This window comes from Salvelinus alpinus, chromosome 2 (assembly GCF_045679555.1).
Source record: "Salvelinus alpinus chromosome 2, SLU_Salpinus.1, whole genome shotgun sequence".
In the NCBI taxonomy this organism is placed as follows: Eukaryota; Metazoa; Chordata; class Actinopteri; order Salmoniformes; family Salmonidae; genus Salvelinus; species Salvelinus alpinus.
Window position 1 is genome coordinate 35,433,727 of NC_092087.1, and position 20,998 is coordinate 35,454,724.

At 42.6% G+C, this 20,998-nt stretch overlaps 1 protein-coding gene across 2 annotated transcripts in view; it reads left to right on the forward strand.

The window, feature by feature from the left end:
- The first annotated feature begins 11,552 nt into the window (after positions 1–11,552).
- The window catches only part of LOC139559764 (zinc finger protein 385A-like), a 102,483-nt gene continuing 93,037 nt past the window's right edge, over positions 11,553–20,998 (forward strand). Inside the window, exons 1-2 of one of the 2 annotated variants that reach the window (XM_071376107.1) lie at positions 11,553–11,744; positions 11,998–12,175. In XM_071376107.1, coding sequence (XP_071232208.1) covers positions 12,163–12,175 — 13 coding nt within the window. In that variant the 5' untranslated portion in view covers positions 11,553–11,744; positions 11,998–12,162. Of the gene's footprint in view, positions 11,745–11,770; positions 12,176–20,998 lie in introns of those variants that run through there. The other variant, XM_071376117.1, reaches the window with a different exon arrangement.

The following is a 20,998-nucleotide window of genomic DNA, read 5'->3' on the forward strand; positions in this document are numbered from 1 at the left end:
AGAGAGAGCGATAAAAAGAGAGAGAAGGAGAGAGAGCGATAAAGAGAGAGAGCGAAGGAGAGAGAGCGATAAAGAGAGAGAGAAGGAGAGAGAGCGATAAAGAGAGAGAGAAGGAGAGAGAGAAATAAAGAGAGAGAGGAGAGAGAGCGATAAAGAGAGAGAAGGAGAGAGAGCGATAAAGAGAGAGAGAGAGAAGGAGAGAGAGAAATAAAGAGAGATAGGAGAGAGAGCAATAAAGAGAGAGAGAAGGAGAGGGAGCGATAAAGAGAGAGAGAAGGAGAGAGAGAGATAAAGAGAGAGAGAAGGAGAGAGAGCGATAAAGAGAGAGAGAAGGAGAGAGAGAGGAGAGAGAGAGAGAGAGAGGAGAAAGAGCGCTAAAGAGAGAGAAGAAGAGAGAGCGATAAAGAGAGAGAGAAGGAGAGAGAGCGATAAAGAGAGAGAGAAGGAGAGAGAGCGATGAAGGAGAGAGAGCGATAAAGAGAGAGAGAAGGAGAGAGAGCGATGAAGGAGAGAGAGCGATAAAGAGAGAGAGAAGGAGAGAGAGAGAAGGAGAGAGAGAGGGAGAGAGGAGAAAGAGCGCTAAAGAGAGAGAAGAAGAGAGAGCGATAAAGAGAGAGAGAAGGAGAGAGAGCGATAAAGAGAGAGAGAAGGAGAGAGAGCGATAAAGAGAGAGAGGAGAGAGAGCGATAAAGAGATAGAGAAGGAGAGAGAGAAATAAAGAGAGAGAGGAGAGAGAGCGATAAAGAGATAGAGAGAAGGAGAGAGAGCGATAAAGAGAGAGAGAGAGAGAGAAAGAGAGAGACATGAAAAATGGAGATGCATAAAGGGGAGTTTTGCTGTTATATGGCCACTGTGGGTCCATTGTAAATGCAGCCTGTTCTTTCTCTTGACCCCTGACCCTGCATTGTGCTGAGGTTGCTGGCTCTGGAGGGAAAGACAGCTGGGAGAAACAGAGGGGAGGGACATTTCTCTGACAGACAGCTAGGGGGGCCAAATGCACGGGAGGGTGAGCTACACCCCCTCATAAACCCGCCTCCAACCAATCCCATCCCTCTTCATTCAGCATTGGAATGACACATAACTTTGCTCACACGCACGCACGCACACACACACGCACACACGCACAGACACACGCGCACACATACATAGACAGGTGGAAGATGGTAATGCAACGAGTATTTGTGCGAGGGTGTGTGTATTGGGTGTGTGTTGCTGGGCAGACATTATTCAGAAGCTGTCTGGAATTTGAACAATTGAAACCTCTAAAAAGCTGTGTGGTTCTCAAGAAGACAATAAAGGTTATTGTGGGTGAATGTTGAAGGATGAGGAGATTGTCTTGATAGCAAGTCAGCCAACAATATATTGGGGGGGTGAGAGGAAGAGAGATGAAGAGAGGAAGACAGGAAGAGAGAGAGAGAAAAAACAAAGAGAGCGAGAGAGAGTGTGGGAGACAGAGAGCGTCCCTGCTCACTCTTCACTGAGAGACATGATGACACTGTCACTAACATTGGAGTCCATCTGCCCTCACTCTCAGTGTATAAAGATCAGAAACCTCTTGTGAACAAATATTTCATACCAAGCAGACAATAGATATTATACCTTCACTGTATGTCTCACTGACAGACAGAGTGAAGGTTATGAAATCTTACTTTACAAAGAAATGTCAACAGACAAGCCAAGTTGCCCTCCTCCTTTTTTTCTCTTACATCATTCAAGCCGCTCCCACTCTTTCCTTCTCGACTCTTCCCACTCTCCTCCCTCAACTTCATCTCTCATCTCTCTCTCCATCTTTTGGTTTAGCTCCACTAATCCATTGGCTGGCTCTTAATGAAAGAGTGGATGTGCGGAGGCTGGATTGCAGCAGGATGAAGTTTGGTGATTAAGATGGCTGGCCTCATAGGGCAGAGAGGGAGGCTTTCGCTGTTGTAATAATCCTGTACTATTCAACTGGGCTCAGTTCTCTCGCACGCACGCACGCACGCACGCACGCACGCACGCACGCACGCACGCACACACACACACACACACACACACACACACACACACAAGCATGCACACACACACGCACGCGCGCGCACGCACGCGCGCACACACACACACACACACTAATACAAACTAACACACACCAGGCGGGTGATGTAGCAGGGGGTTGGGGGGGGGCACAACACAGGGATGAGGCAGGAGGGGGCAGGGACGGTGTGCAGGGTGTATGTGCGTGTGTGGGGTGAGAGGGGTTTAGGTGTTAAAGAGCTGTGAATGGTTGTGGGAGCGGGGCGTGTTGACTCTGACCCTGATGACCCCCCTCCACCCCACAGTTTCTTCACTGTAGAGTTGACCGAAAGAGGAACAGGAGAGAAGGGACAGATGGGCTCTTTTACTGGAGGAAAGCAATGGAGTGACATGAGAAGACCCGAGAGAGAGGGAGAGTTAACATGAACACATGAGCACTGTGGGGATGAGCAAGAGAGGGATGAGTAAAAGGGAGATAAAAGAAGAGAGACAAAGAGAAGAGAGAGAATGTGAACGCGAGAGAGAGAGAAAGAAAGAGTGGAATAGAGGGAAAGAGTATAAGATCTATAATCAGTCGCTAGTGTAATCAGTCGCTAGTGTAATCACATTTTGCTGCCTTAAAATGTAATCTAAAATGTACATAGCGATCTACACAACCTACTCCAAATTAAAAATAAATAATAATTAAGATGTATTTAGTGCATATGGTGGAAGCACCTTTGGCAGACATCACAATTGTGAATAATTTTCCCAGTGACAAGCATACCCAAAACATGATGCTGCCACCACAATACTTGAAAATACAGAGGATCAACAACATTGCATTCACTCTACATTATTGGCCCATATGACAAAGTTAAAAGAAGAAAAAAAATCACTCCAAATCATCTACTCTGTTTTCAACAAGGCCATTAAAGAAGACAACTTGGCAAATACAACGTTTTGGCCTAAATAAAAAACTACAGGTTTGGGTCAAATCCAATACAACACAACAGAGAGAAATCCTCTGTATTTTCAAGTATTGTGGTGGCAGCATCATGTTATGGGAATGCTTGTCACAGGCAAGGACTGGGGAGTTTGTCAGGATCAAAATAAATATTAAAGGAGCAAAGCCAATGTAAATATTTAGAGGAAAACCTGCTTCAGTCTTTTGAAAACCTAACGCTGGGATAGTTTTATTTTTCAATTGGACAATTACACAAATGTTAAAGACACTTCAAGAGGTGTTGAGTGTTCCTGAATGGAACTGATCTTAAATCTGCTTGAAAATCAGAGACAAGGTTCGAATATTGCTGTCCGTCAATGATTTCCGACCAAGTTACTGAGCTTGAGCAATTTTGACAAAAAAATGGATATATGTTGCCCTGAGTGTTGGTAGAATCTTAGAAAAAATTATTCACAGCTGTAATGGCTGCCAAAGGTGCTTTGCTTTCACCAAGTATTCACTCTGGGGTGTGAAGACAAATGCAATTAAGACATGTCTTACAATAGGTTTTTTATTGATTTGGAAAATGTTCTATAATAGTTTTCTCTTTCAAAATGTGGAGTAGGTTTGGTAGATCTGTAGGAAAAAAATCGAATTTAATCCCTTTTCAGATCAAATTTGATGGCAGCAAAATGTAAAGACAGAGCAAGGGGTGTGTAGACTTTCACAAGGCACTATATTTCTATCCAAGAGGAGGCCCAGTTGTCTGTCTGTCTGTCTATCCAACCTCTGTACTGGCTTGAGATGAGACCACCCACTGAGAGGTCAGTTTACTGTGGTTATTAGGTCATCTGGGTTCAGGGGTCAGGGGTGGGAGTGGTCTAAGAGCTTCTTGGTGGTCAGTTTCATCACATCATCCACTTGAGTACTAACAATCTATGCTGTTACACAATATTTACATCAAATGTGCACCCAGTCCAATATAGATGTCAGTTCAGTATTAGATCATGTTGGAGCAGAGGAGATATATTTGAAACCGTAATCCTGATATAAACGGACATCCCACGCTTGGCTTGAGCGAAATATATTGCTTTGTTTTTACAAGGATTAACATAAGCCTCTCTCTGTGTGTGTGTGTGTGTGTGTGTGTGTGTGGGGGGGGGGGGGGGGGGTAAATGTGCTAGCTCTGATGCTTGTTCTTCTGAACTTCAAGCACAATGAAACACACATACAGAGTCAACATTGACTATTGATCACTCTGATCAGAGAGAGAGGCTGATCAGTATGTGAGAAAACAGGGGAAGAGGAGGGAGGAGTGATAGAGAGGTGAATGTGGGGGAATGGAGTTAGATTGGTGGTCTTGGAGTAACAGATTGTGCAGGACCATCATGTTTAGAGGATCTGTATTTATAATTCTCTGAGTGAAATATTGGCTGATGACATCTGTCAGTTGTTGTGTATTTAAATGATATGATATGCAGTACCGGTTCCAGGCATAAGTGGTCTTTTAGGGCCCCCGGCTGCTAGGGGGCCCCCGACCCCCGATTATTATTTGTTTTACCTCTGTCAGGGTCTCAACGTACTATTGAGGGTGATAATAGTACAATACACAAGGTGCAATATTGAAATTTGGTTGTGCATTACCAGTTTTTCTCTTGTTATGTCAGTCACTGACAGTCACTGAATTAGCTACAGTATGTCAGCTAAAATGTATTTGATTGGTAGTTAGTCTAGCCAGCTATCTAAACTTGCAGTAATCATGGCCGAATACTGACTGGGAACGCAGGGCATGTGCCCAGGGGCCCTGACCTCCAGGGGGCCAAATTGATTTTGTTAGTCATTCTAACTCAGATATCATATTAACATGGCATGTAATGACTTTTGTAATAACTTGCAAAATGTGTAAAATTGCAGAAAACTTGCTTAAAAACTCTCTCCACCACGTGGCAAAATGGATAGAATTGCAGGAAATTAGCTGTAAAACAAACAAAAAATGATCTCTCTGCCACATAGCAAAATTAGTAGAATTGCATGAAATGTGTTATAAAATTGCTTTAAAGGTCCAATGCAGCCATTTTTTTCAAAATCTCAATATTAAATAATTTCTGGGTAACAATTAAGTACCTTACTGTGATTGTCTCACCAGGGGTGATGGTCAGATTTGCGTTTATCGTCGAAGGAATGAGCGTTACACCGAGGCCTGTACACTAGAGTGAGATCGTTTTGGAGGTGGAGGGTCCGTCATGGTTTGGTGCGGTGTCACAGCATCATCGGACTGAGCTTGTTGTCATTGCAGGCAATCTCAACGCTGTGCGTTACAGGGAAGACATCCTCCTCCCTCATGTGGTACCCTTCCTGCAGGCTCATCCTGACATGACCCCCTGACCAGCCATACTGCTCGTTCTCTGCGTGATTTACTGAAAGAAAGGAATGTCAGTGTTCTGCCATAGCCAGCGAAGACCCCGGATCTCAATCCCATTGAGCACGTCTGGGACCTGTTGGATTGGAGGGTGAGGGCTAGGGCCATTCCCCCCAGAAATGTCCGAGAACTAGCAGGTGCCTTGGTGGAAGAGTGGGGTAACATCTCACAGCAAGAACTGGCAACTGTGGTGCAGTCCATGAGGAGGAGATGCACTGCAGTACTTAATGTAGCTGGATACACCAGATACACCAGACTGTTACTTTTGATTTTGACCCCCCCTTTGTTCAGGGACACGTTATTCAATTTCTGTTAGTCACATGTCTATGGAACTTGTTCAGTTTATGTCTCAGTTGTTGAATCTTGTTATGTTCATACAAATATTTACACATGTTAAGTTTGCTGAAAATAAACGCAGTTGACAGTGAGAGGACGTTTCTTTTTTTGTTGAGTTTATATGTGTTACATTTACATACATTACGTGTGTGTGTGTGTGTTGTTGTTTGGAGGGATAAAGCAGTATTAAGCAGCTGATCAGAGCTCAGTGTCCGAATCGCTGCATTACCACACTAATCCTGACAGAGGGAAGAGGGGTAGGGGAGGAAACTCCTCATCCTCTCTCATGAAGTAAACTGCAACGGAACGTACTTACTCATTGTGCAATAATACAGCTTTGCACAATCCTCATCAATAACACACACACACACACCACAAATACCCTCATCAGCACCACAAACGCACGCACACACACTCTTCACTTATTTGTTCAACACAACAACAAAAAGCTTGAAAATAAACAGTACTACAAAGCCTGCAGATGAAGCCATTATAAACATTCCAAGTTGAAAGGGGTCTACATCCAGTGTTGGGGAGTAGTTAACTACATCTAACTACATTTTGCAGTAGCTTGGTGGTAGTTAAACTAAAATAAAATATTGGTAGTGTTTTCAGTAGTTAATTACTTTTTTTCCATGTAGAGAGAACAGAAGACATATGGTGAAGTAGGCATCAGACCTGCCTAATTCTGACTTGAAAGTGTTTGTGTTTAATATGCTAAATTACACATTCTGTTAACATCTGCCTCCAGAGCGATCTGTTCTTTCAATTTGTGGTCAGATTTAGATACCAGAATTTTTCACAAAGTTGTTTGGATGTGGTGAACTACTTTTCAAAGTATATTTTGTTAAGTAAACTATATTTTTTCTGAAGAGTATCTTTAGTGTAGTTTAACTTCCTCCAGTGTGAAGTAATTGGTAGCTTCATAAACTATGTTTTCAGAGTAGAGTAAACATACCTGATGGTTACATGATTCTACACTCATGGATTCTACACACAAATTGTACTATAATCTAAAGTAACATTCACTGCCAATCTTGAGAAATTGCATTGCTAATAAATACATTGTCCAGTTCAAATATAGTCCAAGTACTGTATACCTAAAAGTTACAATAATAGAGTCGCGGTGCCACCTAGCGTGAGACTGCAGTCCTACAATCTTTTTACATTGTAGATCAGAGCTGAGGCTGTTCATCAGCTTAGCCACAAGATGGCCCTAGTAGTCTAATGTTGATGGTGTTACTGGTGAAACAAAGATTTATTAGTGGAGAATCCTTGCACGATGTTACGTTTCCTCGAACGACATCATTCAGGTTGATGATGAAATGAAGACAGCAAGGCAATTCAAATACACAGACAATACGATAGGTTTGTAAACCTTTTGATAATGCTATTTGATAAGACGCGATCTAAAGTGGTAAAGCATAACGACGTTGGTTTGCACTATGGCGTAGGAATACCGTTTTTTTTGTCCATCAACATTGATCTATTATGTTATAAACACGACAGCCCGTCTCTTCATGTCAGAACACAACACAGCAAAGAAGGACAACATGAGGAGGCACAGCCTACTGCAGAGTGATCTAGCGATTAATATTCACAACCACTTTCAAAGTTCTTCAGCTGTGACCACGAGGAGTGAAAACAGTGGGAGTGGAGCGAGGGGGATCAGAGGAGGGAGTGGGAGGGTATCTCAGAATCTCTTCAATTAGACATAGGACTACCGTACGTGCCCTACTGTAGAAGTGGAGCATCTAAATCATTTGCATGTAGACTGAGTGATGAAGTGAGCTACTTCTTTTATGGAATAATTAGACTAATGAAGCTAGCTGGGGAATAGACTCTAACAGAAATCTACATACAGTCCTGCGCTATCATCATAATCTATGATTAATTACCGTGGTCAGACATGAAAAAGGATTCATCACGAAATCACACTGATTACATCTTCAAAGGAAACTTTGAAGGAAAAACGATAGAGTGTATGGTAGATAGTTATATCTATCCCCCAGGACAAGTTTGCACACTTTACAGTTTACACAAAAATAGTTTTCTGTTTAAAATAGACTATGGATATATAATTTTCAAAAAACAGAAGCTTAGTTTTTGTGAGAAGAAAATTGCTGGGTTCTGAACATGTTGGACAAAATATTGGATTATGTGATCACCAAACTTTGGTCATTTCCTGCCATAAGAATTACACTTTCAGTTACCAGTTTCATTAGAAAGAAAAGTCAACTTCTAAATGTAAGAAATAGCATCTTGGACCTTTGGTATGTTGGTATGCTGGTACCAATAGGTGTCATGCGGGGACATATAAAAGACATATGTAAAGGGACAAATGCAGCTCAGTCAGGGAGAACTAAGACATCCTTCGTTAAGTTGCCATATTTAATAGCCACCACTATTCTTGTAAACATTTTATTAGAGAAAGGCAGCAGACAAGCGAGCTGTGTGGAGTAGAAGGAGTGCCTGTGTGGGGGATGGGAGGGAGAGATAGGGAGTGTGTGCCCCTGTAACTCTATCCTAACGTTCTCAGATGGTGAAATGTGCTTACTGTTCCAGTTTGTTGCCCTTCCTTACTGTCCCCCAACCCTACCCTGCCATGGAAGGGAGCCAGAGGCAGACGCAGAAGGGGAGGTGGTAGTGTGTGTGTGTGTGTGTGTGTGTGTGTGTGTGTGTGTGTGTGTGTGTGTGTGTGTGTGTGTGTGTGTGTGTGTGTGTGTGTGTGTGTGTGTGTGTGTGTGTGTGTGTGTGTGTGTGTGTGTGTGTGTGTGTGTGTGAGAGAGAGAGCATATGCATGTGCATGTGTGTGATTTATTAATGTGTGTGTCCATAGGTCAGGATAAACTTTGAAGAGGACGGCTGTCTGACCTGCCTGAACACATGGATATGAGTTTACATGGACACTCTCCTGCTCAGTATTCACACCGTGGGGCCCTGCCAAGCTTAACAGGACCGACACATTACTGCTTTTACTGCCTCCATCAAACACTCAGACATAATCCTGGAATATACATGCACATAAATACCCCATTACTTCATCCTTAGGAACTCCTACAGGTAACTAAATAACTAATAAATACAAATAATACTAATACACATAAATACATGCATGACTAATTCTTAAACTCAACTCAAAGCTCAAAAGTACTACTATTCTGATATATCTAGTGCCATTTTTGGGGGGGACAGGTTAATCCTAGTCCTGGAGTAAAAAGCTATTTCAAGTAACTTTTTCCACTGAGTAGGCATTTTAGTCCATGCCTAGGTTTAATCTGTGTGTGGGGAACTGGCCCTCATGTTAAATATGTCACTTAAACATCTTACAATAAATAATGAGATATACAATACTCTGTTATCTAATGCCAGTCAATCCACATGTCATTTCACTGGCAGGATAAAAGACACCGAAGAGGGGCAGAGGGGAAGAACTGACTTCTAAGAAGGCCATTTAGCACATCAGATTTAGACTGACATTTACTCGACATTGCACCATGCGTCAATCTCACTCCCTATCCACCCTCCTCCACCCCCTCCTCCCTTGCTTCTCTTATATGGCACCCTGCAAGCACATTTCATGACATCGGATCTACATTTCCTGTAAACTACTGTCGGTGCAATATCAGGAGTTAACTTGTTATGGATTAGGAGTTCTGTGTTCGTCTTCATATCAGTGTATCATTTCATATGACATAATCTAATAAAAAACAGCAGGCGATCCCATTATATTACAGCAACTCTACCCCAAATGAACTACAACTCAAATCAATCAATCAATCAAATTTATTTATAAAGCCCTTCTTACATCAGCTGATGTCACAAAGTGCTGTACAAAAACCCAGCTTAAAACCCCAAACAGCAAGCAATGCAGGTGTAAAAGCACGGTGGCTAGGAAAAACTCCCTAGAATGGCCGGAACCTAGGAAGAAACCTAGAGAGGAACCAGGCTATGAGGGGTAGCCAGTCCTCTTCTGGCTGTGCCGGGTGGCGATTATAACAGAACATGGCCAAGATGTTCATATGTTCATAGATGACCAGCAGGGTCAAATAATAATAGTGGCTGTAGAGGGTGCAACAGGTCAGCACCTCAGGAGTAAATGTCAGTTGGCTTTTCATAGCCGATCATTCAGAGTATCTCTACCGCTCCTGCTGTCTCTAGAGAGTTTAAAACAGCAGGTCTGGGACAGGTAGCACGTTCGGTGAACAGGTCAGGGTTCTATAGCTGCAGGCAGAACAGTTTAAACTGGAGCAGCAGCACGACCAGGTGGACTGGGGACAGCAAGAAGCCATCAAGCCAGGTAGTGCTGAGGCATGGTCCTAGGGCTCAGGTCCTCAGAGAGAAAGAAAGAAAGAAAGAAAGAAAGAAAGAAAGAAAGAAAGAAAGAAAGAAAGAAAGAAAGAAAGAAAGAAAGAAAGAAAAAGAGAGAGAAAGAGAGAATTAGAGAGAGCTTAAATTCACACAGGACACCGGATAAGACAGGAGAAATACACCAGATATAACAGACTGACCCTAGCCCCCCGACACAAACTATTGCAGCATAAATACTGGAGGCTGAGACAGGAGGGATTGGGAGACACTGTGGCCCCGTACGACAATACCCCCAGACAGGGACAAACAGGCAGGATATAACCCCACCCACTTTGCCAAAACACAGCCCCCACACCACTAGAGGGATATCTTCATCCACCAACTTACTATCCTGAGACAAGGCCGAGTATAGCCCAGGAAGATCTACCCCATGGCACGAACCCGAGAGGGGCGCCAACCCGGACAGGAAGATCACGTCAGAGACTCAACCCACTCAAGTGACACACCCCTCATAGAATGGAAGAGCACCAGTAAGCCAGTGACTCAGCCCCTGTAATAGGGTTTGAGGCAGAGAATCCCAGTGGAGAGAGGGGAACCGGCCAGGCAGAGACAGCAAGGGCGGTTCGTCGCTCCAGAGCCTTTCTATTCACCTTCACACTCCGGGGCCAGACTACACTCAATCATAGGACCTACTGAAGAGATGACTCTTCAATAAATACTTAAAGTTTGAGACCGAGTCTGCTTCTCTCACATGGATAGGCAGACCATTCCATAAAAATAACGTCCAAAGAAGGAATAGCGTAAATGATGAGCAGATCAGAGTGTGAAAGTGTGAGAGTGTTAAAAAGACTTCTGTTTTGGTCTAAGGTAGTGGGGGCAAGGAATTATCTAGGGGAGTTGGTAAGCTTAGAAGACAATCTTAGATGCCAAAGAGGAGACATTGAGATGGACTGGTACTTGTATTGCCTCTTCTCTCGCCATAGTGTGTTCAATTAATTACAGTGACGATGGATGTTGGTAAAGTCTAGTTATGATGCACAGGTCCCGATGGAGCCACAGCCATTCACAACTTCTAGTGTGGCTGACATAGGAGCTCATTGGGGAGGCAGTTAAAACTAGTGTGTGAATTCATCTCTAAGTCAAACAAAACAAACACTCCTCTCCCTGTGTTATGCTTTCATCTGTCAATCTCACTTCCCTCACTCCCTCAACACCCTCTCTCTCTCTCTCTCTCCCTCTCTCTCTCTCCCTCTCTCTCTCTCTCTCTCTCTCTCTTTCTATCTCCAAATCCTCTCCCTCTTCCTTTCTCTCTTCCTCTCTCGCTCTCCCTAATTTCAATGACTCTTAGTTTTAACTCCCTCCCTCCTTCCCTCTATCCACTTCTCTTCTTTGAATTTGCCATCCTTCATTCTGTCCCTGCTCCCTCCTTCCGCCCTCCCTTCCCCCCCTCACTTGCTCCCCCTCCGTCCTCACAGTTGTCCTCACATATTAAGTTCCCTGTCTTAAGAAGCAGAATTAGCTGCTGGAATCTTGTGCACTTGTTCCGTTCTCTCTCCGGGGGTGGGGAAGCAAGGAAGGATTGAAGAGAGAGAGGAGGAAAAATAGTGACAGTAAAGGAAAAGAAGCTGTGAGAAAGAGAGAGCGAGAGAGAGAGAGAGAGAGAGAGAGAGAGAGAGAGAGAGAGAGAGAGAGAGAGAAAAAAAAAAAGAGGGGAGGGAGTAAGAGAGGGGAGGAAAAGAAAACGTGAGTGAATAGAGTTACGGCAAAACGAGAGCGAGAGAGAAATAAGGAGAGAGAGTGTGAGGGTAAGAGAGGGAGAGAGAGTGTGAATAAGCCTGGTGTTTGATCTCTGCTTTACTGTGGGCACGTGGCTGTGTACACTCTACGTCTCTCTCATCTCTCTCTCACTCACCCTTTCTCTCTCACTCACTCTGAGTGTGTTTGTTTTTATGTGGTAAGCTCTCTGTAGTATTGTGATTCATATGTTCTCCTACAGTTACGTGCAATTCTATAGGATCTGCTTGGATTCGCTCCTTCTCTCTCATCCCTCTGTGAACAAGAGGACAACATTTTCTCTCCTCATCCATACCGGTTCATTCTGGGGAATCTGTACAACTTTGAAGTACTAGATCCATTCAACCAAGGAGGAGAGGAGCTGCCAATGTGGGGCTCAGGTAAGAACACTTCAGTATTGGAAATATTGACAATCTTATGCACTAATCTTTGTTTACTGCATAATATTATCAGTGTCATAAGGCTAGAAAATATCCCAATATGTCACAACACAGGTCATAACATGTCATAACATTGCCATCATTTATATTTGTCAAGTTATGACAAGTTATGACATATGCTATGAAGCTTTACGACATGTTTACGACATCGTAATAAAATGTTATGGCGAGGAGTTCAAGCGTTACCTAAAAACTTTTATGATGCCACATTTTCTAGGGCCTGTTACACTATTTAGTGTAAAATACTGTAATGACCCTAGCCTTGGTAAGTTAAAAGCAATTTCAAGTGTGGTACTGTGGTTAGATTGCCTTAATGAATGGCTGTTCTGACTATCCCCTGAAGTGACTGAAATATTACATTCACCACAATACTGACACAGTTATTTGTCAATACTACATTCACCACAATACTGACACAGTTATTTGTCAATACTACATTCACCACAATACTGACACAGTTATTTGTCAATACTACATTCACCACAATACTGAGACAGTTATTTGTCAATACTACATTCACCACAATACTGAGACAGTTATTTGTCAATACTACATTCACCACAATACTGAGACAGTTATTTGTCAATACTACATTCACCACAATACTGAGACAGTTATTTGTCAATACTACATTCACCACAATACTGAGACAGTTATTTGTCAATACTACATTCACCACAATACTGACACAGTTATTTGTCAATACTACATTCACCACAATACTGAGACAGTTATTTGTCAATACTACATTCACCACAATACTGAGACAGTTATTTGTCAATACTACATTCACCACAATACTGAGACAGTTATTTGTCAATACTACATTCACCACAATACTGAGACAGTTATTTGTCAATACTACATTCACCACAATACTGACACAGTTATTTGTCAATACTACATTCACCACAATACTGAGACAGTTATTTGTCAATACTACATTCACCACAATACTGAGACAGTTATTTGTCAATACTACATTCACCACAATACTGAGACAGTTATTTGTCAATACTACATTCACCACAATACTGAGACAGTTATTTGTCAATACTACATTCACCACAATACTGAGACAGTTATTTGTCAATACTACATTCACCAGAATACTGACACAGTTATTTGTCAATACTACATTCTCCAAAAAGTGACACAGTTATTTTTTAATACTACAGTACATTCACCACAATACTGACACAGTTATTTGTCAATACTACATTCACCAATATACTGACACTTAGCAATACATGTTCTGGCAGTTTGTATTGGAGCAATATGGTCCAGGCAACAGCCTGTCTGTGACAGTAGGGGTATGTGAATATAATATTTCAATTTTACATCACGTATGTAGGCTATGGGGTCAAATCTATAGCTATGGCTCATATAATAGTCTATAGAATCAAGAGTGAGAGATATCTGTGAGCAGTGAGTAGTTTTTCAAAGTGTCTGGTAACTGTGACAGGGCTTCTCAAGGGTGTGTGTTTTACACAGTAGGGTGTTAGTGTGTGTGTGTGTGTGTGTGTGTGTGTGTGTGTGTGTGTGTGTGTGTGTGTGTGTGTGTGTGTGTGTGTGTGTGTGTGTGTGTGTGTGTGTGTGTGTGTGTGTGTGTGTGTGTGTGTGTGTGTGTGTGTGTGTGTGCGTGTGTGTGCGTGTGTGTGTGCGTGTGTGTGTGTGTGTGTGTGTGTGTGTGTGTGTGTGTGTGTGTGTGTGTGTGTGTGTGTTCGTGCATGCTTGTTTGTGTGTGATTTCTGAGAATATCAATATTTGATGAGACATAAGCAACCCTTTATGGCTGAACTTTCACAATACACCTACCTGCATTCTCACCTTTCTCTAGCAGACTCTACATTCATCACCACATTGAGAGAAGCAGGGAGAAAAGTAAAGAGAGGAGGATGAGGAGGACAGAGAGGCCCCTATTTGGATAGACCACCTTATAGTCCTAAGAAACACATCCCTTAAAAACAAGTCAGGGAGAAGAGGATCCTAACAGGGACATGACAAAAGCACATATTTTTTACACAAGCATTTCGCCACATCTGCAATAATAGCTGCAATATGTGTAGATTTGGCATATGGAGAGGGATACATTGGAGAGAGAATGTGTGAGAAAGAGATAGCATAATTATGTGTAGTCTCATTCACAGCAAATTAGGAGAACCTACTGTAGAAGCACGCCACACAAGGCTCCTTTTTGTGTGGCTTTTTGTGTGGCGCTTGACTTGGACTGAAATAGGTACCGGTACACATTTTTGGTGCAGGTACTGTTTATATTTAGGTGCCGGAACTCTGCAATATTTGTAAACCAATATTTTATATCAAGTGCCGGAACTCAGTTCTGGTGTGTACCGGCCCTAGTCAAGAACTGTGTTCACCTGTATAACAATAACCCCAAGTTGTGGCCTTACCAACACTATCTACACAATATACTCTGATGACATTGGCTGTAGTATTGTTGACACTTGGTGTTATCATTCTACACAGTAGGAGCTCTGAGAGCACTGCTTACTGTGCAGGGAGACGTAACATGCCTGTGTGAAAGCAGACATTACAGTGTGTTTTGTCTATGAGAGGGAGCAATAGATACAGAAGATGGGAAGTAACTTATAATTGTGCATATAAGCCCATGTAATGCACCTTAAACTGTAGATGTATGGCCAACTACTTTAATGTCATGTCTGTAGCATAGCAAAATATCAATATGTGTCACCAGCTGAAAGTACATTTCTGATAGTGTAAATATCTGGTTTGATTTGATTTGAACAGTCACTTGTACAGTGCTGAGCAGGACAAGCAGTTCTCACCAGTTTCTCCACTCTCTTATAGCAGGCTAAGCCCATGCCACAGTACATCATGTGGGTATGTCATGTAGAAGTTATGTCCTAGTCCTGTGTTATTTACTGTGTGTGGACAGTAGGCAGATATGTTTAGCTCTCTGTGTCTGTATTTACTTACAGTGACTTCAGGTCTCCATCTGGTCACACCTATTTAAACCTCCTGTCTCTCTGTCTGTCTGTCTCTTATTATAACCCAGGAAATGGACTGGGGGTGCCATGGCTACACAGAGGACCTGACACTGGTCTAAACACACCACTAGGGGGGAGTAAACTCTACAGCGAACGGTTATTTAACACTCGCCTACAAAAAAGATTAACCAATACAAATAGCTTACTACTCTATAAGAGGCGAGGTGCTATGGTGTATAGAGGGAAGATTGGGACATGAACCTGCTTCACACACCGACCGGGTCACAGGATCATCAGGGTGATCTCAGGGCTGTTCCCATGGTGATAATTGGCATATAAGCAGTGTTGTATGCAAGAATTTATTAAACTAAGAATCCATGTATGCATATTTATTTTTAATACAGTATGTATGTGAGTTTGTTGATGAGTGTGTATGCTGTGTGTGTACCACCCTGCATCCCACTGCTGGCTTTCTTCTGAAGCTAAGCAGGGTTGGACCCTGGATGGGAGACCAGATGTTGTTGGAAGTGGTGTTGGAGGTCCAGTAGGGGGCACACTTCCCTCTGGTCTCAATAGATCCCAGTACAGTGAAGGGGACATTGCCCTGCATGGGTGCTGTCTTTCATGATTGGGATGTTAGAACAGGAGTTCTGACTCTCTCTGGTCACTAAAGATCCCATGGCACTTATTGTAGGGGTGTTAACCCTGGTGTCCTGGCTAAATTCCCAATCTGGTCCTCATACAATCATGGCCACATAAAAAAAAAAAAAAAAGATTTAACCTTTATTTAACTAGCCAAGTCAGTTAAGAACAAATTCTTATTTACAATGACGGCCTACCCTGGCCAAAACCGGGTAACGCTGGGTCAATTGTGCCCCGCCCTATGGGACTCCTAATCACGACCGGATGTGGTACAACCTGGATTCGAGCCAGGGACTGTAGGGACGCCTCTTGCACTGAGATGTAGTGCCTTAGACCACCGCGCCACTCGGGAGCATCCCCAGCGACCTAATCATCCCCACACTAACCCCAGGTCGTTGCTGTAAAATATAATATGTCATCTGACTTGGTAAAATAAGTGTCAAGTGTGTGTGTGGCACTAGACTTGAGGTGTGGTGCGTAGCCCTATCACTGCTCATAATACCTACTCGGTGTATTAACCCCATTGCACTGATGGCATTCTTAGTGGGTCAGACAGAGTAGTGTTCAAAGGCATTGCTATGATGGACTTATGTTGCATTAGCTTTGGTCTGGCTCATTCTGGTTCAAAGACAAGGCTGTCAGGCTTTAGGGGATAGTTCGCTTGTATTACACGTCTTTAGTCAGCCTGGTCTCATAGACTAGACGTCATAGTAAACAAAAATACCGGACACTCAAATTAGTATGAGAGGTTAAGTTTGGTATGGTTACAAAAGGCAAAAATGTGGGTGTTTGGTCGGGTTGGATTGGTGGCTGTATAACGCGAATGTCTCAAGGACAACTTTAGCATTTTGGCAAATTAGAAACCTTGCAACTACGTACTACTTTTGGTCTCCCTTCCCCTAACCCTAACCATAACCCTAACCTTAACCTTAACCCCTAGCCTAGCTAACGTTACCTGCCCGAATGCATAGTGCCAACGGTAAAGTTTGGTGGGGGAGAAAAAATGGTCTGTGGCTGTTTTCCATGTTTTGGGCTAGGCCCCTTAGTTCCAGTGAAGGGAAATCTTAATGTGACAGCATTCAATGACATCCTATACGATTCTGTGCTTCCAACTTTATGGCAACAGTTTGGGGAAGGCCCTTTCCTGTTTTAGCATGACAGTGTCCCGGTGCACAAAGCGAGGTCCATACAGAAAAGGTTTGTCGAGATCGGTGTGGAAGAAATTGACTGGCCTGCACAAGGCCCTGTCCTCAACCCCATTGAACACCTTTTTGATGAATTGGAACGCCGACTGTGGACCAGGCCTAATCGCCCAACATCAGTTCCCGACCTCAATAATGCTTTTGGCTGAATGGAAGCAAGTCCCCATAGCAAACATCTAGTTGAAAGAATTCCCAGAAGAGTGGAGGCTTTTATAGCAGCAAAGGGGGAACCAACTCCATATTAATGCCCATGATTTTGGAATGAGACGTTCGACAAGCAGGTGTCCACATACTTAAGGTCATGTGGTGTATCATACAAATTGTAATTCATTACATATCATATGAATTGTAATTCTTAACATATCATACGAAATGGATGATGGACATCCACAAATTAATACATACCATACCCAACATAACATTTTGAGTGTCCTGGGTTTTCGTTTACTATGTTAGGTCAACCCCTGAGTCCAGGTTGCTTTAGTTGTCAGATGAGGTCTTGATTAAGAGTTGGTCCGGCTCTTCTGAACCATCTGTTTACGACCAGGGATAAAATTAGAGTTTAACAAGCTTGTCCACGTGGTTATGGCTTTTATCACTGCAATCGGAGAGAGGGATATGGCGAGGAGCGAGGGATAGTAAAACGAGAGAGACAGTAACATCCATCAGGTCCTAATGGCCTGGTACTCTCTATTGTCCCTCTAACCACTCAGACTGACATCAACGCAAATGAAATCGAAAATCACATCAAACCATTATCAGCCAAACAGTATTGTGCTGTTAGTGATCATCAATTTGAAAAAACAAGTTCAACAAGTTGAAACTGAGTGGAAAACATGGGCATTGTTAATGTTGTTACAAAGCCTAACACAACGAAATGGACAGCGCTTTCTAAGATTAATTTAATTAATTAAAAACACCCATTCGCATATTAGAGTTTATGCATACCCATAGTCCTATATATGAACCCAAGCACGAACAACAACAAAAAACGTTATTAAAATAATGACTGTGCGGTTATATAATACATAGCCTAATGCATATTACACAAAAAAAACATTTAAAAAACTGTGTTAATTAAGTCTTAAGTACCTAATCGGTCTAGCCTATACTCCAAAATTAAACTAATTCTAGTAATCGCCTTTGAGTGTGGGCTGTATTATTATGCATACTGGATGGACTGGTTACCTTATGCTACACTCCAACCTTTCTATCCACGATTCTGGGAGAAAACGCATAGGCCTAGTCGGTGCTGTTGGTTCATTGACTGTGCGGGGCGTCTTACTCGTTTAGTCTACAGTTATAGAGAATTTGTATTTGATTTTGAATAGTGTAGTAATAGGGCATTTTGTATATTTTCATCATTAAAAGGCTGACATGTTACCTTTAGCTACAGGAATATCACCTGTCATGCAGCGAGAGGGTGCATGCTCCTCAAACAGTGGTTGATGTGTGGAGTGAAATAATTGTTATTTTGTTATAAATCCAGCCATTTCTATATGCAATCCCATGTGAAAGCAGAGTTTTGATGGTTGCCACTAAAAAGAGGAGGATCCCAGCTGCTACTGTATATATTTCTCAGCTATAAACCAGAGTAGCCTGCCTGACATTGAAAAACTAACTGTCAGGAAACCGGCCTCCATTGCCATTCAAGTGCAAACAGATGAAGTATTTTTTCTCCTGCTCTTGTTCCTGCCCATGTTAATGGGCCATTCCAAATCGAAACAAATGTTACATTTTAGTTTACATCAAGACAAGATTAAACGGAGAATAGTTTGATGGGTGAAAATATGATAATTTGATGAGAGAACAGTGTATGCAGCCTGAGTTAAGGAACAGAGCACAAGCTTTTTTTGCTACTTTCTCAAATCATCAATAGCCTATAGTTACATTATGTAGCCCATATATATTTTGATTTCTAAGACATCCTAAGGTTTATATCATTCACAACTAAACCTGCCAAATAACTCTAAATCTAGTTTATAGGACCTGTTTCAAATGATCACGTTTACGCTCAACATAGCCACTATATAATGTAAAATAATTGCACGGGACTTAGAGTGTATAAGCATATCTTGTCTGCTTATTGAACAAGCCTACAGCCTATGGCATGGCACCATGCAGTAAGCCAAGTCATATTCTGTTCTTCTGAAATACATTTTCTTCATATCATGTTTTTTAAAAACCTGCCTAAATAAATTAGAGATTTATTGTGATGGTATATATTACATAGATTTATTAGACATGTTTTATTTATTTATTTATTATTATTATTATTTTATTTACTATTATATATTTTTTTGTATTTCACCTCCTTTTTCTCCCCATTTTCATTTGCGTGTCATTGCTGCAAATCCCCAACGGACTCGGGAGGCGAAGGTCGAGTCATGCGTTCTCCGAAACATGACCCGCCAAACCAAGCTTCTTAACACCCGCCCACTTAGCCCAGAAGCACCAATATGTCGGAGGAAACACTGTTCAACTGACGACCAAGGTCAGCCTGCAGGTGCCCGGCCCGCAACAAGGAGTCGCTAGAACACAATGAGCCAAGTAAAGCCCCCCCAGCCAAACCCTCCCCTAACCCGGCCAGTTGTGATACAGCTTGGGATCGAACCCAGGTCTGTAGTGATGCCTCTAGCACTGCTATGCAGTGCCATAGACGGCTGTACCACTCTGGAGGCCCTTATTAGACATTTTTTAAATCTAGATGTTCCAAAGGCACACATCAACGGCTTGTATCTGGCTTGTATGTGTGGAGGCCTGGAGATGATAAACATATTTATGTTAATTCATGGTAAATTACCGTGAGGCCCGGCAGTCTTTTGCATGACAATAACCTGCTGAAAATGTTTTATGACCGCCACAGACCTACTTAAAACTCCTGTGATACCACACACACACACACAGATATGCACACACACACACAGTACAAACACAAAACCCCTCCCTCCCTGCTTTGTCACCCGAGCCCGGAGGTATGGTTTCAGGCTCTCATGGTGACATCCATTAAAGTCGAACAGTGTCTGTCCCTCGGCCCAGAGACAGCTCCATTAGCACCTGGACCATTGGCCACAACAACAACCCTACCTGCATTATTCAAACTGACTCTACTAATAAGGAAACCTTATAGCCTCCACACACACACACACACACACACACACACACACACACACACACACACACACACACACACACACACACACACACACACACACACACACACACACACACACACACACACACACACACACACACACACACACACACACACACACACACACACACACACACACACACACACACAGACAGACACAGACACAGACACACACACCCTGTCCCCTTGCCCAGCTATATACTTTTTTACTGATGCGTTTTGGCCACATCAAAGTGAGAAAGGGTCTGACTCAGAGATGGACTACTCCATGCTGAATCACAATAGGGGTCAGATGGCGTATTCGTGAGGGATTTGGGAACATTGTTTGTTAGTAAATGGTTGATTGAACACAATGGGTGTGCATGTATTACAATGCCGTAAATGTAATAAGCTACTTGATGATGGCAGGACATTGATGTCAGTATTTCCCATCAGAGAACGATAATTATAGAGAGGAATGAATCTCCAGCACCTCTGCCTGTCACACCGCTGTCAACCTCTTCTTTAATTCTGCCATACCAGTTCATCTTTCTCCCTCCTTCCACCTTATCCCTTAATCCCTCATCAGTTTGCATTTATCTCAATCTCACCTCCCCTCCCTCCATCCCCTCCACCAGCCTTTCAAGCTGTCATTCACCATCCCATCTCTACCTCTCTTTTCTTTCCATTGTTCTGTCCACACAATTCTACTACGCTACACTTACATTCAGTATGACTACACAGCAAATTGTCCAGTGTTGATTTTTCAATGTTACATTTCTAGTCTTGATTCAGAAGTTAAATTCACTCTGTAAGA